We start from the raw sequence: 24518 nt of genomic DNA on the forward strand, positions 1-24518 counted from the left end.
CATGGACATATATACACTACCAAATGTAAAACAGATAGCTAGTGGGAAGCAGCCATGTGTAGCTAGTGGGAAGCAGCCATGTAGCACAGGGAGATCAGCTCAGTGTTTTGTGTCCACCTAGAGGGGTGGGATAGGGAGGGTGGGAGGGAGATGCAAGAGGGAGGAGATATGGGGATATATGTACATGTATACCTGATTCATTTTGTTATACAGCAGAAACTAACACACCACTGTAAAGTAATTATACTCCAATAAAGATGTTTAAAAAAAAGAGAATGATCAAAATAGAAAATTACCATTTGGCAAACTGTCAGGTCTGAGAGTTAATTTTATCCTACTTACAAACTAATAAGTTAGCCTGATACCACTTCATAGATGGTGGCCAAAAACAGACTCCTGGATCAGAGACAAAGGACTTTATCACTTACAGTATAGCAAACAGTATAAGCATCATTTTATTTCCATCAGTTCTCCTTGTTCTTGAGTTCCATGGGGGCAACATAATACAGCCCTCATGAAAAGGACTAGTGCTCTTATAAAAGAGATACCACAGAGACCCCCAGCCCCTTCCACTATAGGAAGACACAGAAAAAAGGCACTGGCTGTGAACCAGGAAGAAGACCCTCACCTGACCAGGCCTGCACCTTGATCTTGCACTTTCCAGCCTCCAGAACAGGAGTATGGCAAGGATGCCCACTTTCACCACTTCTGTTCAACATAGTACTGAAAGTTCTAGCCAGAACAATTAGGCAGGAAAAGAAATAAAAGGCATCCAGATTGGAAAGGAAGAAGTAAAATTATCTCTGTTTGCAGATGATATGATCTCATATGTAGAAAACCCTAAAGACTCCATAAAAAAGCTGTAGAACTAATAAATGAATTTGGCAAAGTAGCAGATTAAAAAGTTAACACGAGGGCTTCTCTGGTGGTGCAGTGGTTGAGAGTCTGCCTGCCGATGCAGGGGATATGGGTTCGTGCCCTGGTCCGGGAAGATCCCACATGCCGCAGAGCGGCTGGGCCCATAAGCCATGGCCGCTGAGCCTGTGCGTCCGGAGCCTGTGCTCCGCAACGGGAGAGACCACAACAGTGAGAGGCCCACATACCGCAAAAAAGAAAAAAAAAAAAAAAAAAGTTAACACGAAAAAATCAGTTGCATTTCTATACACCAATAATAAACAATCTGCAGATTCAATGCAATCTCTAACAAAATTCCAATGATATTTTTTGCAGAAATAGAAAAACCTATCCTAAAATTCATATGGAGTCTCAAGGGACCCTGTATATGTCCTAAAACAACCTTGAAGAAGAACAAAACTGGAAGACTCACACTTCCTAATTTCAAAACTACTACAAATCTATGGTAATCAAAACAGTATGAAAAACAAAAAAACAGTACGGTATTGGCATAAAGACAGACATATTGACCAATGGAATAGAATAGGGAGCTCAGAAATAAACATCTATGGCTAAATGATTTTTGACAAGGGTGCCAAGACCATTCAATGGGGGGAACAATCTTTCCAACAAACAGTGCTGGGAAAACTGGATATTCACATGAAAAAGAATGAAGCTGGACCCTGACCTAACATCTTATACAAATATTAATTCAAAATAGGTCAAGGACCTATATGTAAGACCTAAAACAATAAAACTCTTAGAATAAAAAGGACAAAAGCTGCAAAACATTTGATTTGGCAATGATTTCTTGGATATGACACCAACGGCACACATAACAAAATAAAAAACAGACAAGTTGGATTTCATGAAAATTTTTAAATGTTGTTCATCAAGAAACAGTATCCAAAAAAAAAAGAAACAGTATCCACAGAGTAAAAAGGTAACCCACAGAATGAGAGAAAATATTTTCAAATCATATATCTGATAAGGGATTAATATTCAGAATATACAGAGAACTCCTAAAACTCAACAACAACAAAAAAACCCAATTCAAAAATGGTCAAAGGACTTGAATAGATATTTCTCCAAAGAAGATATACAAATAGAAAATAAGCACATGAAAGGAGTTCAACATCACTAATCCTAAGGGAAATGCAAATCAAAATTACAATGAGATACCCACCTCATACCCATTAGGATGGCTACTATCAGAAAACAACAAGTGTTGATGAGGATGTTGAGAAATTAGAACACTTGTGCACTGTTGGTGGGGATGTAAAATGGTACAGCTACTGTGGAAAACATTATGATGGGTCCTCAAAAAATTAAAATTGGAATTACTATATGACCCAGAAATTCCACTTCTGGGTATATACCCAAAAGAATTGAAAGTAGGGTCTCGAAGAGATATTTGTACACCCGTTTCATGGCAGCATTATTCACAATAGCTAAAACATGGAAACAGCCCAAGTATTCATCAATGGATGCATGGATAAGCATAATGTGGTATATACCATCAATGGAATGTTGTCCAGCATTAAAAAGGAAGGAAATTCTGCAATATGCTATAACACGAATGAAACTTGAGGACGTCTGCTAAGTGGAATAATTCAGTCACAAAAAGACAAATACTGTATGATTTTTGTTATGTATATATATATATATCTTTACATATATAGGGATGTGTGTGTGTGTGTGTGTGTGTGTGTGTGTGTACAGGCATACCTTGGAGATACTGCAGACCACTCCAATAAAGTGACTATCACAACAAAGCAAGTCACACAAATTTTTTGGCTTCCCAGTGCATATAAAAGTTATGTTTACACTGTAATGTAGTCTACTAAGTGTGTGATAGCATTATTTGTTAAAAAAAAAAATACACACCTTAATCTAAAAATACTGCTGAAAACTGCTATCATTTGAGTCTTCAGTGAGTTGTAATCTTTTTGCTAGAGGAGCGTATTGCTGATATCTGATGACTGATCAGGTTGCTGAAGGCTGGGTTGGCTGTCACAATTTTTTAAAAATAAGGCAGTGATGAAGTTTGCTGCATCAATTGAGTATTCCCATCGTGAACGATTTCTCTGTAGCGTACAATGCTGTTTTATAGCATGTTACCCACAGTAGAACTTCTTTCAAAACTGGAAACAGTCCTCTTAAATCCTGCTGCTGCTTTATCAACTGAGTTTATGTAATATTCTAAATCCTTTGTTATTTTAACAATCTTCACAGCATCTTCACCATGCATAGGTTCCATTTCAAGAAACCACTTTCTTGGGAGTTCCCTGGTGGTCCAGTGGTTAAGACCCCTTGCTCTCCCTGGTCAGGGAACTAGATCCCGCATGCCACAACTAAGAGCCCACATGCCACAACTAAGTGCCCACATGCCGTAACTAAAAAAATAGCCCACATGACCCAGTGCAGCCAAAATAAATAAATAAATTTTTTTTTAAAGTAAAGAAGAAAAAAGAAACCATCTTCTTTCCTCAACCATAAGAAGCAACTCCTCATTCATTAAAGTTGTATCTGGAGGTTACAGCAATGCAGTCACATCTTCAGACTCCCACTTCTAATTCTAGCTCTCTTGTTTCCACCACGTCTGCAGTTACTTCCTCCACTGAAGTCTTGAACCCATCAAAGTCATCCACGAGGGTTGAAATCAACTTCTTCCAAACTCCTATTAGTGCTGATGTTTTGACCTCTTCCCATAAAGTACAAATATTTTCTTAACGTTCTTAATAGCATCTAGAATGGTGAATCCTTTCCAGAAAGTTTTCTTCTTTTTTTAAAAAAAAAAAAATATATTTATTTATTTTTGGTTGTGTTGGGTCTTTGCTGCTGTGCATGGGCTTTCTCTAGTCGTGGCAAGAGGGGGCTACTCTTAGTTGCGGTGCGCAGGCTTCTTATTGCGGTGGCTTCTCCTGTTGCAGAGCACGGGCTCTAGGCACACGGGCTTCAGTAGTTATGGCATGTGGGCTCAGTAGATGTGGCTCACAGGCTTTAGAGCACAGGCTCAGCCCTTGTGGCGCACAGGCTTAGTTGCTCCGCAGCATGTGGGATCTTCTTGCACCAGGGCTTGAACCCATGTCCCCTGCACTGGCAGGTGGATTCTTAACCACTGCACCACCAGGGAAGTCCCCAGAAGATTTTCAATTGACTTTGCCCAAATCCATCAGAGGAATCACTGTCTATGGCGGCTATAGCCTTATGAAATGTATTTCTTAAGTCATAAGACTTGAAAGTCAAAATTTCTCCTTGATCCATGGACTGCAGAATGGATGTTGTGTTAGCAGGCATGAAAACTTAAATCTCATTGTACATTCCATCAGAGCTCTTGGGTGACCAGGTATATTGTCAGTGAGTAGTAATATTTGGAAAGGAATCTTTTTCTGAGCAGTAGGTCTCAGTGGGCTTTAATTACTCAATAAACTATATTATAAACAGATGTTCTATCATCCAGGCTTTGCTGTTCCATTTATAAACCGTAGGCAGAATAGATTTCACATAATTCTTAAGGGTCCTAGGATTTTCAGAATGGTAAATGAGCACTAGTTTCAAATTAAAGTCACCAGCTGCATTAGCCCCTAACAAGAGAGTCTGCCTGTCCTTTGAAGCTTTGAAGCCAGGCATTGACTTCTCCTCTCTAGGTATAAGAGTCCTAGACAGCATCTTCTTCCAAAGTAAGGCTGTTTAATCTACACTGAAAATCTGTTGTTTAGTGTAGCCAGCTTCATTAATTATCTTCGCTGGATCTTCTGGATAACTTGCTGCAGCTTCTGCATCAGCACTTGGGGCTTCACCTTGCACTTTTACATTATAGAGATGGCTTCTTTCCTTAGACCTCATGAACCAACCTCAGCTAGCTTCAAACTTTTACTCTGCAGTTTCCTTACCTCTCTCAGCCTTCATAGAATTGAAGAGAGTTAGGGCCTTCCTGTGGATTAGGCTTTGATTTAAGGGAACGTTGTGGCTGGTTTAATCTTCTAACCAGGCCACTAAAACTTTCTCCATATCATCAATAAGGCCGTTTTGCTTTTTTATTTGTGTGTTCACTGGAGTAGCTCTTGTAATTTCCTTCAAAAACTTTTCCTTTGCATTCACAACTTGGCTAACTGGCACAGGAGGCCTAGCTTTCAGCCTGTCTCAAACTTCGACATGCCTTCCTCACAAAGCTTAATTATTTCTAGCTTTTAACATGAGAGACATGCGACCCTTTCTTTCACTTGAACACTCAGAGGCCACTGTAGAATTATTAATTGGCCCTGTTTCAAAATTTTTGTGTCTCAGACACCAAGGGGGAAAAGTGTGGGGGGGCGTTATGAATTGGGAGATTGGGAATGACATGTATATACTAATATGTATAAAATGGATAACTAATAAGAACCTGCTGTATAAAAAATAAAATTCAAAAAAAATAAAATATGAAATATAAAAAAAAAAAATTTGTGTGTCTCAGAAAATAAGGAGGCCCAAGGAGAGGGAGAGAGATGGGGAAATGGCTGGTAGATGGAGCAGTCAAAATGCCCACATTTATTAAGCTCACCATCTCATGTGGGCAGGTTTCATGGTGCCCCCAAATAATTACAACAGTAACATCAAAGATCACTGATCACAGGTCACCATAACAAAGATAATAATAATGAAAAAATTTGAAATATTGCAAGAATTAGTAAAATGTGACACAGAGACATGAAATAAGCAAATGGTGTTAGAAAAATGGTACCAGTAGACTTTCCTCAATGCACGGTTGTCACAAACCTTCAATTTGTAAAGAGCGGAATATTTGTGAAATGCAATAAAATGAAGTGCAATAAAACGAGGTGTACCTGTACTATACACACACACACACCACAGAGAGACAGAGAAAGAGAGAGAGAGAGAGGTACTTTAAGGGATTGGCTCACGTGACCGTGGAAGCTTGGTGAGTTCAAAATCTGCAGGATAGGGCAGCAGATTGGAGACCCAGGGAAGAGCTGCAGTTCAAGTCCAAAGGCAGTCAGCTGGCAGAACTTTGTCTTGCTAGGGGGAGGTAAGGTTTTTGTTCTATTAAGGTCTTCAACTGATTGAATGAGGCCCACACATGTTATACAGCATAATCTGCTTTACTCAAAGTCCACTGAGTTAAGTGTTAATCGTATCCAAAACACACCTTCACAGAAACATCCAGAATAATGTTTGTCCATGTATCTGTGTACTGTGGCCCAGTCAGGTTAACACATAACCATCACAAGTCCACCCCTTGTCTAGTTGGCACTCGTATGCATCTCCTCAAATTTAATAATCGAATAAAGACAGTAACGAGGTCATAATTTTGCCTAACATGATACAACTCTCCTGCATAGACAACTGAAAACACCCTAACCCTTTCCCCAGAAGAGGATGCAAAGTCCTTGGGTGATGTTTATTCTTCTTCCTGATATCCCATAACTTAAAAACTATGCTATAAAGTTAACAATAAATACTATGACATAAAGTCAATAATGTTACATGATTATGTTACATGATAAAGGAATAAGAGAGAGAAGAAAACAAAGATATTTGCTCAAGACACACGCACATGTATTAATAATAACATAAGGAAAAAATACTTGACAAATACAGTCCTCGTTTCTGTAACTGGTCGTGTGGTTGCTGATGGTATTTAGAACTACCTTCTTCTACTCCCATACGGTGTTCCTGTTGCCCTCAGCAAGCACTTCAGCAAGTCACAGTTTTTTATTTGTTGGAGTGGCCCAAATCTTCATGCCTGAAGGGTCCTGGGCCATTAGTAATCCTGCCTAAATTGAGTTGTTATAGTTTTCCACTGACTTTAATCACAGGCATGGTAATACTAAGAGACACCCTGTGGGATCTCTTGTATCCCAGACATATCTGTGTTGTGGAGGAGTAGTCCAATTTCCCTTTGTTTTTTTTTTGTTTGTTTTGTTGTTGTTGTTGCTGTTTTTGTCTGCACCGTGCAGCTTGCAGCATCCCAGTTCCCTAACCAGGGATCGAACGTGGGGCCCTGCAGTGAAAACGCTGAGTCTTAACCACTGGGTGCCAGGGAATGCCTCAATTTCCCTCTGGTAGTCAGGATCAATCACCCCAGTCAGCCCAGTAAAACTCTTCTTTCCCTGTTGACCCAGAGGCATGAGGAGCTCAAAGTGGCTGAGTGGCAGTATTAATTTCCAGTTCCATGGAATTATTATTGTGTCTCCTAGTAGAAGCATTTCTCCCTTTGGAACAAAGACCTGTAGGCTAGTAGAACATAAGGTCATGAGGACAGGTAGCGAAATTTTTACTAGTGGGTCACTAGGGGTGCCACTCTCATTTCTACTCCTAGATACCTGTGAATCCTGGCTGTGGGAGCAACAGCACCGTATATTGGACATTGATTCAGAGCATGTAAGCCTCCTGGAGAACTTTTTCCCAGCCCTGCAAGGGACTGCCACCTAGCTAGCCCAATAACTGAGTCTTCGAAAAGCCATTCTGCCATTCTATCAAGCTGCTTCAGGAGGGTGGGGAACATGGTAACATCAGTGAATTCCATGAGCATGGGCCCATTGCTGCACTTCCTTTGCTAGCAAATGAGTTCTTTGAACAGAAGCAATGCTGTGTGGAATACCATGATGGTGGATAAGGCATTCTCTAAGTCCACGGATGGTAGTTTTGGCAGAACATTGTATGCAGGGAAAGCAAATCCATATCCAGAGTGTCTATTCCAATAACAAAACGTTGCCCCTTCCATGACAGACGTACGGTGCAGTGTAATCAACCTACCACCACGTAGCTGGCTGATCACCCCAGAGAATGGTGTCATATCAGGGACTGAGTGTCGTATCACTCAATCTCAGTGCTGTGATTGAGCACTCAGCGGTGGGGGTAGTCAAGTTAGCCTTGGTGAATGGAAGCCCATGTTGCTGATCCCATGCATAACCTCCATCCCTGCCCCCAGGGCCACTTTTTTCATAACTTCACTGGGCAATGACAGGGATGGCTAGGGAAGGAGGCCAACTGGTATCCACAGAATGAATTATTCTAGCCACTTACGAAAATCTTCCTCTGCTGAGGTCGCCCTTTGGTGAGCATTCACATGGGACACAAATATCTTCACGTTGTTCACCCATTCAGAGAGGTCAATCCATGTATCTCTTTCCAAGACTTCCTTGTCACCAATTTTCTAATCTTGTTTCTTCCAAGTCCATGACCATCCAGCCAAAGCACTGGCCATAGCCCATGAACTGGCATATAATCACTCATCAGGCCTTTTCTCTTTCTAAGCAAAATGAAAAACCAGTTGCATTGCTTGAAGTTCTGCCCACTGGGAGGATTTCCTTTTACCATTATCCTTCAGGAATGTCCCAGAAAGGATCTATAGTACTACAGCTGTCCACTTTTAGGTGGAGCCTGCATGTCCTGAAGAACCATCAGTAAACCAGGCCCAAGTTTTCTCATCCTCTGTCAACTGATCACAGGGAACTTCCTATGAGGCCATAGGTGCAGGCTGAGAGAGAGAAGGTAAGATAGCATGAGTTGGGATCATGGATATTTAGGCCACTTCTTCATGTAACTTACTTGTGCCTCCAGGGCCTACTGAGACTTTAGTCTAGTTACAGCTTCAGAAGCAAAAAGGGGTGAGTCCTGAAGAGAATCACCAGTATTTTACAAGGCAACTGCCTCAGCGGAGGCCATTACAGTTTCATAGAGCAACGTAGCGTAAATCTCCACAGATAGGGTTATAGAGGCTGCTTCTACTAGCAAAGAAGATTCAACAGAATGTAGGCGCTCAATGTCCCCAGCTTCATCAGGGTATTCTCACACATCCCACTCCAAATTTCAGATCCCATTCCTTCCTCATAATGCCCTCACTTTTCAATTTGCATTGTAATTTAGCCACTCATATGATAAGATTTCAGCAATCTCAGCCGTGTGGCTATAGGAGCTAAAAGTCTCTTTCAGGATAGACATAGAAGATTTCAGGTGATTTATATATTGCTTAAGCTGGGAATTTGAATCCCTGATCTCATCCTTTTCTTCCCCCACTTTGTCTAGTGACGTTAGAAGCAACCAGCCAACCTCATTATATGCATTAGTTTGACAAAAATGTTCGAAGGTATCATATATATGGTTACCCAGGTCCTTGCCTCTTGTGTTTGATTAGGAGCATCCAATTGGGATATTTTGCATATTTCTATTTTCATAACATGCCATGAACTATACCACTACTACTACTCTCTTTATTATTAGAAACAGAATCATTAGTCTTTAAATCTAATATTAGAGAGCCGATTCCAAAAGCCCCAGAACCAATTCAGAAAATTCATCCTTAAGATTCTGCTCCTTTAGAAGCCTTATCAGCACCATAATCTGTATTAAAGATTCTCCTGAGAAACAGAACCAACAGAATGTGCATCTAGATATCTATCTATACATATCAATCTAGATATATAGATATACAGCCTCACAGCGTATCTACTGTTAAAGTGAAGACATGTAGGGCATCATCCACGTTAAAATGAGAGAGAGATTGATTTACTTTAAGGAATTGGCTCACACGATCATAGAGGGTAGGTAACCCAAAGGCTGTCTGCTAGCAGAATTTATTCTTGCTAGGGGGAGATATGTCTTTGCTCTATTAAGGCCTTCGGCTGATTGGAGGAGGCCCACCCGTTATTGTAGGATACTCTGCTTTACAATAGAGTAAATTTAATGTTTAAATTTTAAATCCACCAATTTAAATGTTAATCTTATCCAAAAAAAAAAACACCTTCACAGAAATGTCCAGAGTAATGTTTGACCTAATATCTGGGCACCATGGCCCAGCCACGTTGACACATAAAATTAACCATCACAAATGGTCACCTCTGAGCAATGAGATTATGAATTTATTTTAAATTTATTTGCTTCTGCTACTTTTTCTATAATGATTATGTATTACTTTTGTAATAAGAAAATCAAATATATTTTTCAATAGTTAAGAAAAAGATTTGCTTTAAGAAGTCTTCTCTAAATAGCATGCACTGAGATTATACATACCATAACAGGTCTTTAGTATATTGTATATATTATGTATGTTATTGTGTGTTTGTCTCTCTACACTGGGAAGTCTTTGAAGGGGCCTTCTCTTTTCATGTGTATATTTACTCTAAGCACAGTACTCGGCAACACAGTAGACACTCAGAGAATGAATGGCCAACAACAGAAGAAACATTACCTAAAATCAATATTGTTACCCCACCTCCCCATACAAAACCTGCCCCTTTTCTGGAATTTCCTTGACCTCTTCAGACTCCTAGGCTAGAAATGGTAACTATGTAGCACATGTTTCAAAATTCAGTCAATTTTATATCAGAAATGCCTCTAGCCCCTGGCCTTTTGCTATCTCCACTTCTATTTCATAAATTTGATTATTCCACCTGTTAAAACATGTATTTTACTTAAAAAGTAATAAAAAAAGATTTTTAAAAACTAGATTAATTCTATTATTTATTTAAAAAGAAAAACAAATATGTAAAATAGCCAGAAATTTTCTGAAAAAAGATTGATGAAGAGGATCTGGCCCTACCAAATTTTGAAACATACTGTAAAACTATAGTAAATAAAACAATATGGTGTTGAAACTTACAACAGTATGGAACTGAATATAGTCCAAAGTAGATCCAGATACATCTGGGAATGTAGCATATGCTAATAATTATATTACACATTAATGGTGGAAAACATTAATTATTCTGGAAGAAAAATTAAATTGGATTCTGTGTTTTTCCCAAGCACCAATTCTCAGAAACCAACTATCTGATTCTCCACCACCAACTGGGCGCCCAGCAACTCAATCCTGACACTATCTGGAGTTAGGGCAACCCCCATAGTTAAGGGTTCAGACCCACAGGACTGCCTCCACTCAGACACTAGTTGCAAGTCCCAGGTCCCTAAGCTACCCACACTTCTGTCCAACTTGGCTACAGATTCGGGGGTTCCCACAAAATCCCCTCCTTAGGGGAAACTGAAAATTTTTGAGACTGACCCACAACTCAGGAAATCACTTGACTTAGGTTTAGTAGCTTATTAGAAAGGATACAATTCAGGCACACCCAGATGGAAGAGGTGCACAGGACAAGGTACTGGGGGAGTGACGCAGAGCTAGCATGCCCTCTGGGTGTACCACCCTGCCAGGACATCAATGGGTTCACTCACACTGATTGTTCAAGCATTTTTATAACCCATCTCCAGCCCCCCTCCACTCTCCAGAGGTTGGAGGCACAGGGCTGAGACTTCCCATCCTCTAATCACGCTTGGTCTTCCTAGTGACCAGCCCCCACTCTGAGGCTATCTAGGGTCCCTACCTTGACTCACCTCAATAGCACAGACTCAGGTATATTCTAAAGGGGACTGTAATGGATAACAAAAGACACTCCTATCTCTCAGAAAACAAATGGTTTAGTTCTGTTCCAGGAACCACAGACAAAGACCAAATATATATTTTTATTATATCACAGATTATCTCATTCCTTACCAAAATAAAATAAATTCCAAATGAATCAAAGATTAAAATGAAACACAAAACCTTAAAAATACAAAAGAAAACATGGGAGAAATTTAAAAATATTTTTTGGGTGTAAAGCTTGTTTTACACAGTATAGCACAAAATTCAAACACACACAAAAGAAAAAAGATACAACTGACTACCTGAAAAAAATACAACTGACTACCTGAAAAAAATTTTAATGTTTAATTGGAAAAAAAGGCATAAATACAAAATATAAATAACACTGGGACAAATTAATTGCAACACAGAAAACACAGAGAGCTCCTGCAAATCCATAAGAAACCAAATAGGAAAACAGAAGATGTAAATAGACAGTTGACAGAAAAAAACCTACAAATGATTCTTACATATAAGATGTATGCTCAGCCTCACCCTCAACAAACAAAACTATAAGGGAGTTCCCTGGTGGACCAGTTGTTAGGAATCCATGCTTTCACTGGTGGGGGAACTAAGATCCTGCAAGCTGCACGGTGCAGCCAAAAAAACCCCCCAAAACTTTCAGATACCATTTTTCACCTATAAAATTGGCAAAGGTAGAAACAAAATGTTCAACATTTTGAGGATATCCTTCCTGTCCTTTATATATATAAATATTTAATATATATATGTATTTTTTTGGCAGTGCCACATGGGATCTTAGTTCCCCGATCAGGGATCGAACCCGTGCCCCCTGCAATGGAAGCGCAGTCTTCACCACTGGACCACAAGGGAAGTCCCCTAAATATTTAATATTTTTATGAAATCATATGTGCATATACATGATTTCATAAAAAAAGACACTGGATATACTTTGTATATTTCATATATTCATGTATATAATTCTGCATCCCGCTTTTATAGATACATAAATTGGGGGGGCTGCAAAAATGAAAACATTATAAATTTTTTTAATATAGTCAATGTTAGTATCTTTTTAAATTTTTATTTGGCTGCGCCGGGTTTTAGTTGAACACACAGGATCTTTTAGCTGCAGCATGTTGGATCTAGTTCCCTGACCAGGGATGGAACTCGGGCCCCCTGAACTGGGAGTGCGGAGCCTTAGCCACTGGACCACCAGGGAAGTCCCCAATGTTAATATTTTGATGCATATCCTCTGTCCTTTTTTGTATAGATGCATGGGGAATGGTTAAAAAACTGAGAACATATTATACATGCTATTTAAAACATGATTTTCCCCCTTATTTGTTATTAAAAATGTTTCATCACCTTCTGCATGGACTTTTCAACCCCTTTCTTTCTGATTGCCTTATCCTCAGTCTTCTCCCTTAGTTCATCCTCCATTCCACCTCCAGTGTTATCTTCATCACTAGTTCTTTGGGTGGATTCTCACCAAAGAATCCAGCTGGCAGGCTTAGGCCCAGACTTCTTAACTAGCAAACCAGGCCCTAACAGTCAGGACAAGCTACTTCACCAGATTTGTCTCTTGCAAATCTTATCCACCCACCTTCCGCTGGGCATGCCAGGTCCTTCCACTGTCGCTCTCTGTCTGATATCACTCTCCTAAGCCCTCTTCTCCTGCAAAGTATCTATGTATCATTCAAAACTTACCTCCTCCAAGAAGCCTTCCGATACTCTGAGTTAATACGTTTGTGCTCAGAGCACTGCATTCATCCCTTAAATAAAACATCCTATACTTTACTGTCATTGTTTTACAAGTTTATCTCCCTAACTAGGCTACCTGCTTCTTGAGGATTAAGGATCTCCAGAACTAATCATGCATCTCCTTCTACTGTGTAACTCAAACTTAGATGCTTTCGCGATTCTCAAATACACAAAGCCACTTAAAAGCATTATATACCACAGCAGTCGCTAGGAGAAGACTGGGAACAATCTAAATGTTAACCAGTAGGTGACTGGCTAATCAGGTCATTCTTACAAAGAATATTATGCAGCTGTTAATAAGAATGAGGAAGACGTATTTGTATTGATATGTAACAATCTCCAAGATACTTTAAGTGTAACACACCCAATAGTGCATATTATAAATTGCCATTTTGTGTGGGGGAAATTTCTTATATTTATATACGTATTTATTCAGAAATTCAGAGAGCATCTGGGGAATTCACACTATCTAAAGGAAACATATGTAGCTAAAGGTACATGCCAGGAGGAAGCTGAACTAGAGGAGGTAGGAAGACCTTTCACCATATATACCCTTTGGCACCTTCTGAACAGTTTTAGTCATTACCTATAAAAATAAAATACAAAACATCAGTGAATACCTGGTATCTAGGCAGGGGGCGAGAACTGGATACGAGAAAACAGTTGTGGACATCTTTCAGAATAAAGGAGTCCTCTCAAAGGCTGGACACCACTGCTCAACGAAGTTTGAGTTTTCAAAATTGCCCTGAGGGCCTGCAGTCTCAGCACAGTGTCGTGTGCCCGAAGGGTGGACTGACTCTTGCTTTTCCTCAGTTGCCATCGCACCAATCAGATAGCTTTCTAAAGGCTTCTAGCACTTTCCACCTCGTATTATATCTCTTCTTCCCTACGCCTAAAACACCTACGATACTGGGCGAGGGTCCTTATCAGATCCACTCTGTTACCCCCCCACAGCACCTAGAATACCGTCCAGCACACATTACACAGTCAAGAAAACTATTGACCGGGACGAAAGCAGCAAGGCGATAAAAAGGGCAAACGGCGCGAGTGGGGGAGGGAGGAGGCCCACCCTACACCCTGCAGCCGGAGGCCTCCGGGAAAGAGCAGCCGCCTCTCCCCTCACGCCCTGACGCACGCGGCCAACAAGCCCGCTCCGCCTACGTCCTCTGATCCGGGGTCAGCAAAACCTGGCGCTGGGCAGCGCACGGGAGGCCCTGCGAGCCCTGGTTGCCAGGGGGAAACGCTCCTCCCGAGCACAATGGCGCCGCGGCCAACGCGAGGGGCGGGGCTACGTGCGCCCGCGACCCAATGAGTGGCACCGGCCGACCCGAGGCCCAATGGCGGCGGCGCGCGGGCACGCTGGAGGCGGGTCCGGCGCGCCCGACTTTTCCAGAAGATCCGGATAGCGCCTCCCAGCCACGCTGAACCGGCTCTGGGCTCTCCGGACGCTGGGTTCCCTCATTTTCTTCTGCTGGGTCAGCTATGGCGGCCGTGAAGACCCTGAATCCCAAGGCTGAGGTGGCCCGAGCCCAGGCGGCGTTGGCGGTCAACATCAGCGCAGCCCGGGGGCTGCAGGACGTGCTGAGGACCAACTTGGGGCCTAAGGGCACCATGAAGATGTAAGGCGGGGCTGGCGGGGAGGGCTGGGCTGGCATCGCGCACCTCGCGCTGTCGCGGGCCTGCGCCGGGGACTGAGGCCTAGAGCCCGCCGCCTCCGGGCCTCTGCGCTCGCCGCGGCGCCCTTTCTTCCCCGCATTGTCCCGGGTCGGTCCTATTTCTTGCCCTGGCCGTTTCCTTTGGTGGTCGATGCCGCCTCCGCCGAGAACAAAGCTGCCCGCGTGCGCGGCGCGGCCCTCCCTGCCCGGCGCGCTTGGGACCTAAGAGACCCTGAGGACTGTTTCCCAGACGGGAGGGAGTGGGCATTGCACCATTCTTGTTACCGGAATTAGAGAACCAACCCTTGGCCCCAGCTCCTGAGGATCTGGGTAAAGCCCGATTTTTATGGGCCTCTTAATTTAGTCTCCATTGAAAAAGTCACACTGTGATTCATTTCTGCCCATTGAACAGGCTTGTTTCTGGTGCTGGAGACATCAAGCTCACTAAAGATGGAAATGTGCTGCTTCATGAAATGGTGAGAGGCTGCTAGACTAGGTCCAAAATGTCTTGGTTTTCCGTAGTACGTTTGATTTGTAGGAAGACTTTTACTATTTTACAAAGTAGGAGAAAATCATACTCATCCTTCTCAACGGGTAGGTTTCCAGACAACGGAAGAAGTAGAAAAAATGTAATCAGTACTGTTGACAGTACGATACAGTGAGAGCCCTGGAGTCTAATAAACTTCCTTTTGAATCCCCTGCCCTTGCCATTTAAAGCCTTCGTTAAAGGGTTTTAATTACTAAAATTCTAATAAAAACTGAGAGCAATTGACATAATCAGGGAAGCAAAATGCGACAGGATGGTTATACTTTTTCAAACAGCATTTCTTTTGTTATATCACACTTCTCCACCACCAACTGGAGGAGAAATAAAACTACCATTTTTAAAGTCCCAGTGACTAAGAATCTGAGGTTAACTGAGAAGAGCAGTCATTTTACTCATCCCTAAGTTTCCAAAACCTAACAGTTCAAATCGTAGAAAAGGAAATGACTTGCCTATGTTTTGAGTTTAGAGTAAAATTTAGAGTTTTGATGATAGCATATCATGCCTTCAACATTCCAGGTGTTTGTAAATATCTTCAGTAAGGAATAGCTAACCTAGAAGGTGTAGTTTTTGTTTCGTGGCTTAAGTGGTGGCCTGTGCTAGCAGAGAACAGTAGGAGCCATAGTTAGTTTAAACTTGATGTCAGAAAAGCTGTCTCTACATGACTTAAATTTTCCCTAATTGAATGATAGTCTGCTTAGATTCTTAAAACTGTGAGTGTCCCCAAAGACATAAAAGACTGGACAACTGTACAGGATTAAAGGAGTGTAAGAAGACAAAAGCAGTGCAGGAGCCATGTTGGAGCCTTTGTAATTAAGAATCTGTGGGTGACAAACAATGAATATTGTTTTTCCAAAACCTTTCCAGAGTTACTTAGCATCCACTGATGATCTTTGCTAAAGAGGCTAAGTTTTTCTTTTCTTTTCTTTTTTTTTTTTCATTTTAATTATTTGTTCAGTGCCAAGTAAACTGGGCAGCTAGGCTTTCATTTAAAAGGCACTTGGTTTATTCTCACAAGAATCTTAAAATTGTCATAAAGAGGCATGCATGGAACATGGATTTGAAATTATTGTTCTTGTTAGTTCTGTCACCTTGAGTTAACCTTAACTGGGTCTCACATTTCCTCATCAGTAAGGTGGAGATAATCTAAGAAGGAAACAAATCTATATAGGAAGGTGTTTCTGTCATCATAAACTGATAGCTAATGGTGAGTTTTTAATCAGAGTAATATGTAGCTGTACACTTGGGCATTTTGTGCAGATAGATTAGCCTTTCACACATTTTAAGGTATATTTGGGCTGTTTTCATTTTTAAGTTGTTCCACGAATTTTTTTCTTTCTCTACCTGCAGCAAATTCAACACCCAACAGCCTCCTTAATAGCCAAAGTAGCAACAGCCCAGGATGACATAACTGGTGATGGTACCACTTCCAATGTCCTAATTATTGGAGAGCTCCTGAAGCAGGCGGATCTCTACATTTCTGAAGTATACATGATTCTTGTGTTTCTGTGATATTTTATTGTGTATAGGAAGTAATCTTACTTTTACTTATAAAAACTGATGTGCTAGTGGTAACTGAGGCCATATAATAGAATGTAAAGAGCATGGGGTTAAATATGGGAACAAGGGTCTGTATCGTACTCTGACACAAATTTACTATGATCCTGGATGAGTTGAAGAATCTTCCTTGGCCTGAAATGTGTTTTTTTATCAAGTTGCATTGCATATACAGTTTTTATATGCCTATAACAGATTAATAATTGTGATGTAGAAATGGAATATTCAGGATTAGGCATATTTTTAAGGAAAAAGCTAACAAAAACCTTGAATTTAAATAAGAATACTACAACTTTTTTAGCCCTCAGTAGTTCCAAGGTTAAAGCAAACCTCAGTGAGTACTAATCTGATGTTAGGAAGAATTCCTGGGAAGAGAGAGAAAGCAGACTCTTAGTCTCCCTGTTTATTTTATTAGTAAATGGTGTGAATTAATTTCATGTCACCTATAGGAAAGATATAATGGTCCTATTGACTGCCAATTGTTATGACACAGTATTGAGTTTTGGGCGTTATCCCTTGTGGTTTGCACAGTGAACACCCAAGTGTGCTTTATAGTTCCCTTGGCTTTGACTCTGTGCTAGAGCAATGTCTGTTCTTTTCCTCTGCATTGAAAGGACTATTTATCCTTTTAAATGTATTCAGAAAGTCAGCACATTATATTAATTGTGTTTAAGGGTATGAATGATCCAGAATATTCCTTCATAAATTTGCTTTATCGTGAGCTATAGTTGCATCTAACTGAAGGTCTCTGTTAGTGGCGGTTTTGTAATTGTGTGTTTATTATAGGGTCTTCATCCCAGAATAATTACGGAAGGATTTGAAGCTGCAAAGGAAAAGGCACTTCAGTTTTTGGAACAAGTCAAAGTAAGCAAAGAGATGGACAGGGAAACACTTATAGATGTGGCCAGAACATCTCTGCGTACTAAAGTTCATGCTGAACTTGCTGATGTCTTAACAGAGGTATGTGTTAAATTTGATATGTGTCTGGTACATTACACCTATACTGAAAACCCCTGGCAACTGGAAACATCAGTATTCTTACTAATTCCAGTTATAGAGTGCCATCTGAAGTCTTCACAGTACCATCCTGTGTGGAGTAAGTAGGTTCATTTTTGTGGCAGTGATAACCTGATCTGTGGCCCTAAAAATAGAAAAAATAAGTAAAGTGAGAAAATCGTAATAGCATACCTGGCGAGGTTATGAAGGTATAATCAGAGCTTTCAGTAAAAGAGGTTTCTAAAATGGAGATTTCCTTATTAAAAAGCCACTAGTAGTAGAGATGTTAGTGATTCTTTAGGTAATTACACATTGAGGTTTCAGAAATGTAGATGACTTCAGCCCTTTACAAATAATGCATTCTATTAGCGTGTAAAAAAAGACTTGGGGGGCTTCCCTGGTGGCGCAGTGGTTGAGAGTCCGCCTGCCGATGCAGGGGACACGGGTTCGTGCCCCGGTCCGGGAAGATCCCACATGCCGCGGAGCGGCTAGGCCCGTGAGCCATGGCCGCTGAGCCTGCGCGTCCGGAGCCTGTGCTCCGCAATGGGAGAGGCCACAAGAGTGAGAGGCCCGCGTACCGCAAAAAAAAAAAAAAAAAAAGACTTAGATCAGTACAGAGATTTTTAAAGACGAGAAGCTGTCTGCTTTAAACTTTTCTGAAGATTAAACAACATAAGTGTCTCAACTTCTGCTAGTCAAATTCATTGAATGGTTATACTCTGTTGCAGGCTGTAGTGGACTCCATTTTAGCCATTAAAAAACAAGATGAACCTATTGACCTCTTCATGGTTGAGATCATGGAGATGAAACATAAATCTGAAACTGATACGAGGTAGGTAGTAGAATGCTATGAAATAAAGAGTGTTTACAAACTCGAAGGAGTTTATACAATACATATATTTTGCCTGTTTTTTTTTTTTTTTTTTGTCTTTGAATTAACGTATATTGCCTAGATGAGTATTTCATTTACTCAGTAGTATCTGTTTCCTCTTGAAATGAAGTTAATGGTATGTATTTTTACATAGAATGATTCTGGAAAGTCAACTACATCAGTCATTTGGCATTTATTGAACAAAGCATATGGGAGACTTCAGGGAATTTTAAAGAAAATTCTTTAAAAGACCTAGTTTGGAAGCGTTTTTTAAATGAGGTGATCACAGTTTAATAGCCTACCAAACTTGTGACTATTCCTCTGCAGAATCTTCTGCACAAGACGGGGTTGTTACTTTCATTTGAATGGCTTGTTTTTGTCATGTTCTGGAATTCTGCTTTCTCACAATTGAACCTTGCTAGGTATTACCCAAAAGTCCTGTTCAAATAGCTCAAGAAATAAAGCTGATTGTGTGAAAATTATCAATACAGTCTCAAGTCATTGTTTTAGTTTTGTTAGCATATGTTACACCCCATCTGGAAATCAATAAGAATATAATTTTTACGTGTTGTAACAGCTTGATCAGAGGTCTTGTTTTGGACCATGGGGCACGGCATCCTGATATGAAAAAGAGAGTAGAAGATGTGTACATCCTCACATGCAACGTGTCATTAGAATATGAAAAAACGTGAGTTTATATATATCTCCTTAAAAATGGAAGAGAGGTGGAAGAGCTTGATATTTGGGGTAAGTCACTTTTTTGTGAGAATCAGTTTCCCGGCTGTACGGACAATAATGCCTCAGTGGGGTTTCGGAAAATTACAGGAAATAGTCTCTGAAAACGTACCAGGGGTAGAATTGGAGCTCGGTGACTATTTGCTAAATATTTCCTCCCCTTTCTGTAACTTCCTTTTTTTAGAGAAGTGAATTCTGGCTTTTTTTACAAGAGTGCAGAGGAGAGAGAGAAACTAGTGAAAGCTGAAAGAAAATTCATTGAAGACAGAGTTAAAAAAATAATAGACCTGAAAAAGAAAGTCTGTGGTGATTCAGATAAAGGATTTGTTGTTATTAATCAAAGGTGAGAAATTTGTTTTATAAACTAGTGTGTATCTTTTTATTTTAAAGGTAAAATATTGAAACTTATTTTTTGTTGTTGTTATAGGGAATTGACCCCTTTTCCTTAGATGCTCTTGCAAAAGAAGGCATAGTAGCTCTGCGCAGAGCTAAAAGGAGAAATATGGAAAGGTACGGATAGCAGATTATCTGTGATGTGAATTTCACTTATTTTGCAAGTTAACTTAAATTATTCCTTTTATTCCTCTTATTTTTGTGATTTTCTTATTTTTTATTGCGATAAAATACACATAATATAAAATTTATCATATTACCTGTGTTTTCCAGGATCACATTCTTTTTAAGGATAATATTCCATTGTATGGGTATACCACATTTAGTTTTCATTTATTCCTTTATCTGTCAGTGGACATTTATTTGGGTTTCTGCCTTGGCTGTTGTGAATAGTGCTGCTATGATTGTTGATATACTTGTTTTATTTTTAAATGATGACCTATACCGTACATATTTTTCCATGTCAAGAGACAGCATCAAAGGTTTCAGAGGAATACTTTCTTCCAAAGAGCTCACCATGATGAAGAGCTCTGTGCACCTTTAGATTTCATATCAGAGGAGTATTTGCTGACTTAAGAGTGGCTTAAATGGAGAGTTAGGAGAAAAGACCAGTTTTCAGCTAGTTGGTGGTGAATGGAAAGGCTTAAGCTAAAATATATTTTAGAATATGATTTTCGCATGTAATTCTGATAAAGATTGCTTTCTAAAAATACTAATCTCTAAACAAAACTAATAAAATCCCTTCTGCATCTCCCTTAAAACACTTGAATATTTCAGGCTGACTCTTGCTTGTGGTGGGGTAGCCCTAAATTCTCTTGAAGACCTAAATCCTGATTGTTTGGGACATGCAGGACTTGTCTATGAATATACATTGGTAAGTGTATTTTCTTTCCAAAATAATACTACTTTTTGGCTCATGAATTCTTCAGTAGTTAAAAATTCATTCAAACTTTGGATGATATTTTTGCTTTGTTAATATACATTTTGATGATTTATATGTAGTAATAAGCCATTGATGGGAAAATCACATTTCTTTTATGTGACTTTTTTTTTTTTTTTTTTTTTTTTTTTTTTGTGGTACGCGGGCCTCTCACTGCTGTGGCCTCTCCCATTGCGGAGCACAGGCTCCAGACGCGCAGGCCCAGTGGCCATGGCTCACGGGCCCAGGTGCTCCGCGGCATGTGGGATCTTCCTGGACCGGGGCACGAACCCGTGTCCCCTGCGTCGGCAGGCAGACTCTCAACCACTGCGCCACCAGGGAAGCCCTCTTTTATGTGACTTTTTAAAAGAAGTTATTTGCTTTAATGTGATCAGTGCTGTGCCCTATTAATATGCCACTTATTCCTTCATAAGGCCCTCTCATCTGGTCATTCTTTGCACAACCGTATCCTGGTTTTTGAAAATACTGTCTCTTCACACAGGGAGAAGAGAAGTTCACCTTTATTGAGAACTGTAACAATCCTCGATCGGTCACATTATTGATCAAAGGACCAAATAAGCACACACTTACTCAAATCAAAGATGCAATAAGAGATGGCTTGAGGGCTGTTAAAAATGCTATTGATGATGGTAAGATCGTCACTGTATTTAAATTATATTCTTTTGCTAGTCTAAAAGGCATGGCTGAATACTGTGTTCTTTTTATCAGTAGTTTACACAGCCAGACACCATGCAAAAGTAAAGTTTTACCTTTAAAATAGCTATGAGGGTATGCTAAGTTTTTTCATGGCATGCTGTTGTTAAAAGGAGGTACAAATAAATGAACTAATACTAAGAGCTTTCAGGATTTTCCATGTGCTAGTTAAATCATTCTGCTGTTTGATAATGTTGCCTGTATTGCTTTCAAATGTAATATTAAAATTGCTGTGGTTATACTGAATTCTCAAATTAATGGATTTCCTGTGTGTTTTATATATTTTCTTACAATTGCCTCTACAGTTTTATTTTCTTTGTAGCTTAGCATTTCTCTCTTCCTCCCACCCAACAGGCTGTGTAGTTCCAGGTGCTGGTGCAGTGGAAGTGGCAATGGCAGAAGCCCTGATTAAATACAAGCCCAGTGTAAAGGGCAGGGCCCAACTTGGAGTTCAAGCATTTGCTGATGCATTGCTCATTATTCCCAAGGTGTGAATGCTTTAACTGTTTTCTAAACTACACCAAAATGATTCATCTGATGAAAACTTTTTGCTAATGTGGGTTTTTTCATAATGTGGATTTTGAATAAAAAGGGTTCATCAGTTTTCACCCTAACACTAGAACAGGTATTTCTTATTATCTGAACGTATTGGTTCCTCTGGAGGGGAGGCTTGAATATCTGATGTTTCAGATGGCAAGAGATAGCTGTTTTAAGAGGGTTTGCAGTGTGGGGGTACAAACTTGCTTTTTGTTTTTGTTTTAAACTAAGGTTAATACTGTGATTTTTCTATTGTATGCTTACTTGAGGGTACAGTTTATGACCAGTATATTGCCGGGCTTGGGGTGGATTAGTGAGTTGGTTGGTAATGTATATCTAGTCATTCTCTAAAGTGAACATAAATACCAGTCTGTTTTCACTTATTAAGGGTTTGGTTTTTTTGTTTTGTTTTTTTAACTATTAATTGGAAATACTGTTCATTTATTACAGACTTGACTATCTGTTATTAGGTCCTGTCTTTTAAATAAATTTGTTTCCTTTAGGTTCTTGCTCAGAACTCTGGTTTTGACCTTCAGGAAACACTAGTTAAAGTTAAAGCAGAGCATTCAGAATCAGGTCAACTTGTGGGTGTAGACTTGAACACAGGTAAGGAGGATGTGACTATTTGTAGGGGGTGAACTAGATACTATAGGTGAGGTAAGACCAGGAAGGACAAAAAAAAATGGGAGAGAGAAGAATCTTGCAGTTGCTTTTGCTCTTTGACACCAGTGCTCTCCGGAATCTCTGGGTTCTAAAGTATGATACAAAAATGTAATGACTAGATTCAGAAATAAAGGGAATTGAGGAGACATTTGAATAATTTAGAAGAGTACAGATATGTTGATATTGCTGAGTTGTGGTAGGTGGTTTGGGTTAATGTTGAAGGGTTTCATGTTGAGCTTGCTTTACTGTTTTTTATCAGGGACTTTGATTAAAATGATACATTTCATGATCATACTCATGGGTGAAAAAAGGCTGAGGATAGCAAAAAATGTAGGAAGAGGGAACCAAATCTAATAAAATGAGTGAAGCCCTGATCTTAGGCCAGTGTAATCCAAATTATACAAGTACAAAGTGGAAGAGAGACAACTGAGATGATACATCTTTGCAGTACGTGTAAGACCTATTGTGAACAGCATCATTCACATTCAAGTTAATATAAAAGGTTTCTTTTTTTAAAATTAACTTATTGTAGTATAGTTGATTTACAATGTTGTGTTAGTTTCTGCTGTATGGCAAAGTGAATCAGTTATACATTTAAATATATCCATTCTTAGATTCTATTCCCATATAGGTCATTACAGAGCACTGAGTAGAGTTCCCTGTGCTATACAGTAGGTTACTATCTATTTTATATATATATAGTAGTGTGTATATGTCAGTCCCAGTCTCCCAATTAATTTAAAAGATTTCTGGAATGAGGGTAATGATAAGCCTGTTTTGCCAGATTATATAGTTCAGGTGCTATACTTTAATATGGATAAATAGGAACGTCTCCAGAAAAACAAGAGATGTTCAAAAATTTGGTAACCAAATAGAGCATTCCTATCACTGGAAGCATTCTAAGTAGAGGTCAGTCGCTCATCAAAGCTGCTGTGCACAGGAGTCATGGTCTGGAGTACAACATTGGGCTAATTTGAGGAACTTTGGGTTCTCATAGATAATACTGGAGGAAATGAGTGACCATTGATGAGTGAGGCAGCACAAAATACTCTTATTAGTTCTTTCAGACAGTGTTCTGATCATATGACCTGCTCTATATGATTTTAAGAATACTGGGTTACTTTTCAGGTGAGCCAATGGTAGCAGCAGAAGTAGGCGTATGGGATAACTATTGTGTAAAGAAACAGCTTCTTCATTCCTGGTAAGTTCGGGAAAGCCAAAATTATAACATTTGGGGAATATTCATACTCTTTAAAATTGGTATGTTTAATTTTCTTTCCATAAGAAAAGGTAATCAGTCAAAAGCAGCAACTAAGTGAGCCTTCTGTGTATGGAAAGGAAAGGGGAAACCTGACTGGATGTAATTTGTGCAATTTAGTTGGAGATTGAGTTGAATTATGAGTTGAATTAGAGTTCATACCTCAAGCCTGAGTCGTCTGATTTTTCCCCCCCTTTTCAGCACTGTGATTGCCACCAACATTCTCCTGGTTGATGAGATCATGAGAGCTGGAATGTCTTCTCTAAAAGGTTGAATTGATGCTTCTGTTGTATCATCTGAATCATGAAGATTCTACAGAGTGATCCTAAGAATATAGCTATGGAATTTTTGTCCAAGCTTCAAATGATTTTCAAAGGATTTTCTTTTCCCATATAAAAAAAGGAGAGAACACTGGCATCTGTTCAGATTCTGAAGTTCTGAAATTATAATTACAATATTTTTTAAATTGCACTGTAGTGTACACATACAGGCCATACTTACCAATAAACAGGATGTTTTGCTTTAGCTTCAGTGATGTAAACATACATGTTAGATAAGCATATATTATCTACTGTATTAAATATTCCTTGAAAAACATTCTAATGGTTTAATCTTCTAATGAATGTATTTTATCTCCAATAGTTCCCCGTCA

General features: G+C 39.7%; 2 protein-coding genes and 2 non-coding genes across 4 annotated transcripts in view; 3 read left to right on the forward strand and 1 right to left on the reverse strand.

Annotated features, from left to right (window-relative positions):
• Positions 1-14244, reverse strand: part of PSPH (phosphoserine phosphatase) — a 50258-nt gene extending 36014 nt beyond the window's left edge. Inside the window, exons 1-2 of the mRNA XM_032606725.1 lie at positions 13645-14244; positions 5802-5916 (exon numbers count right to left, since the gene is read on the reverse strand). Coding sequence (XP_032462616.1) covers positions 5802-5916; positions 13645-13697 — 168 coding nt within the window. The 5' untranslated portion in view covers positions 13698-14244. The remainder of the gene's footprint in view (positions 1-5801; positions 5917-13644) is intronic.
• Positions 14245-14433: 189 nt separating this feature from the next.
• Positions 14434-24463, forward strand: CCT6A (chaperonin containing TCP1 subunit 6A). Its single transcript, XM_032605003.1, has 14 exons — positions 14434-14643; positions 15092-15155; positions 16574-16708; positions 17567-17740; positions 18505-18608; positions 19225-19335; positions 19567-19724; positions 19808-19892; positions 20553-20649; positions 21197-21344; positions 21763-21896; positions 22449-22551; positions 23737-23809; positions 24068-24463. Exons 1-14 carry the CDS (start codon positions 14507-14509, stop codon positions 24138-24140), a joined length of 1596 nt encoding a protein of 531 aa, XP_032460894.1. The 5' UTR covers positions 14434-14506; the 3' UTR covers positions 24141-24463.
• Positions 17304-17437, forward strand: LOC116741034. The gene has a single exon (XR_004346012.1). It is a non-coding gene; the product is annotated as a small nucleolar RNA SNORA22 (small nucleolar RNA).
• LOC116741030 lies at positions 21393-21532 on the forward strand. The gene has a single exon (XR_004346008.1). It is a non-coding gene; the product is annotated as a small nucleolar RNA SNORA15 (small nucleolar RNA).
• Positions 24464-24518: the final 55 nt, after the last annotated feature.

The sequence above is a fragment of the Phocoena sinus genome, chromosome 15 (assembly GCF_008692025.1).
Source record: "Phocoena sinus isolate mPhoSin1 chromosome 15, mPhoSin1.pri, whole genome shotgun sequence".
Taxonomy (NCBI): domain Eukaryota; kingdom Metazoa; phylum Chordata; class Mammalia; order Artiodactyla; family Phocoenidae; genus Phocoena; species Phocoena sinus.

Excerpts from the sequence above, each read along its gene's own strand:
- CCT6A (XM_032605003.1), top strand. The coding sequence starts at position 14,507 with ATGGCGGCCGTGAAGACCCTGAATCCCAAGGCTGAGGTGGCCCGAGCC. Across the intron at positions 19,725-19,807 it reads ATTTGTTGTTATTAATCAAA|AGGGAATTGACCCCTTTTCC; the intron begins GGTGAGAAATTT and ends TGTTGTTGTTAT. Across the intron at positions 19,893-20,552 it reads AAAAGGAGAAATATGGAAAG|GCTGACTCTTGCTTGTGGTG; the intron begins GTACGGATAGCA and ends TGAATATTTCAG.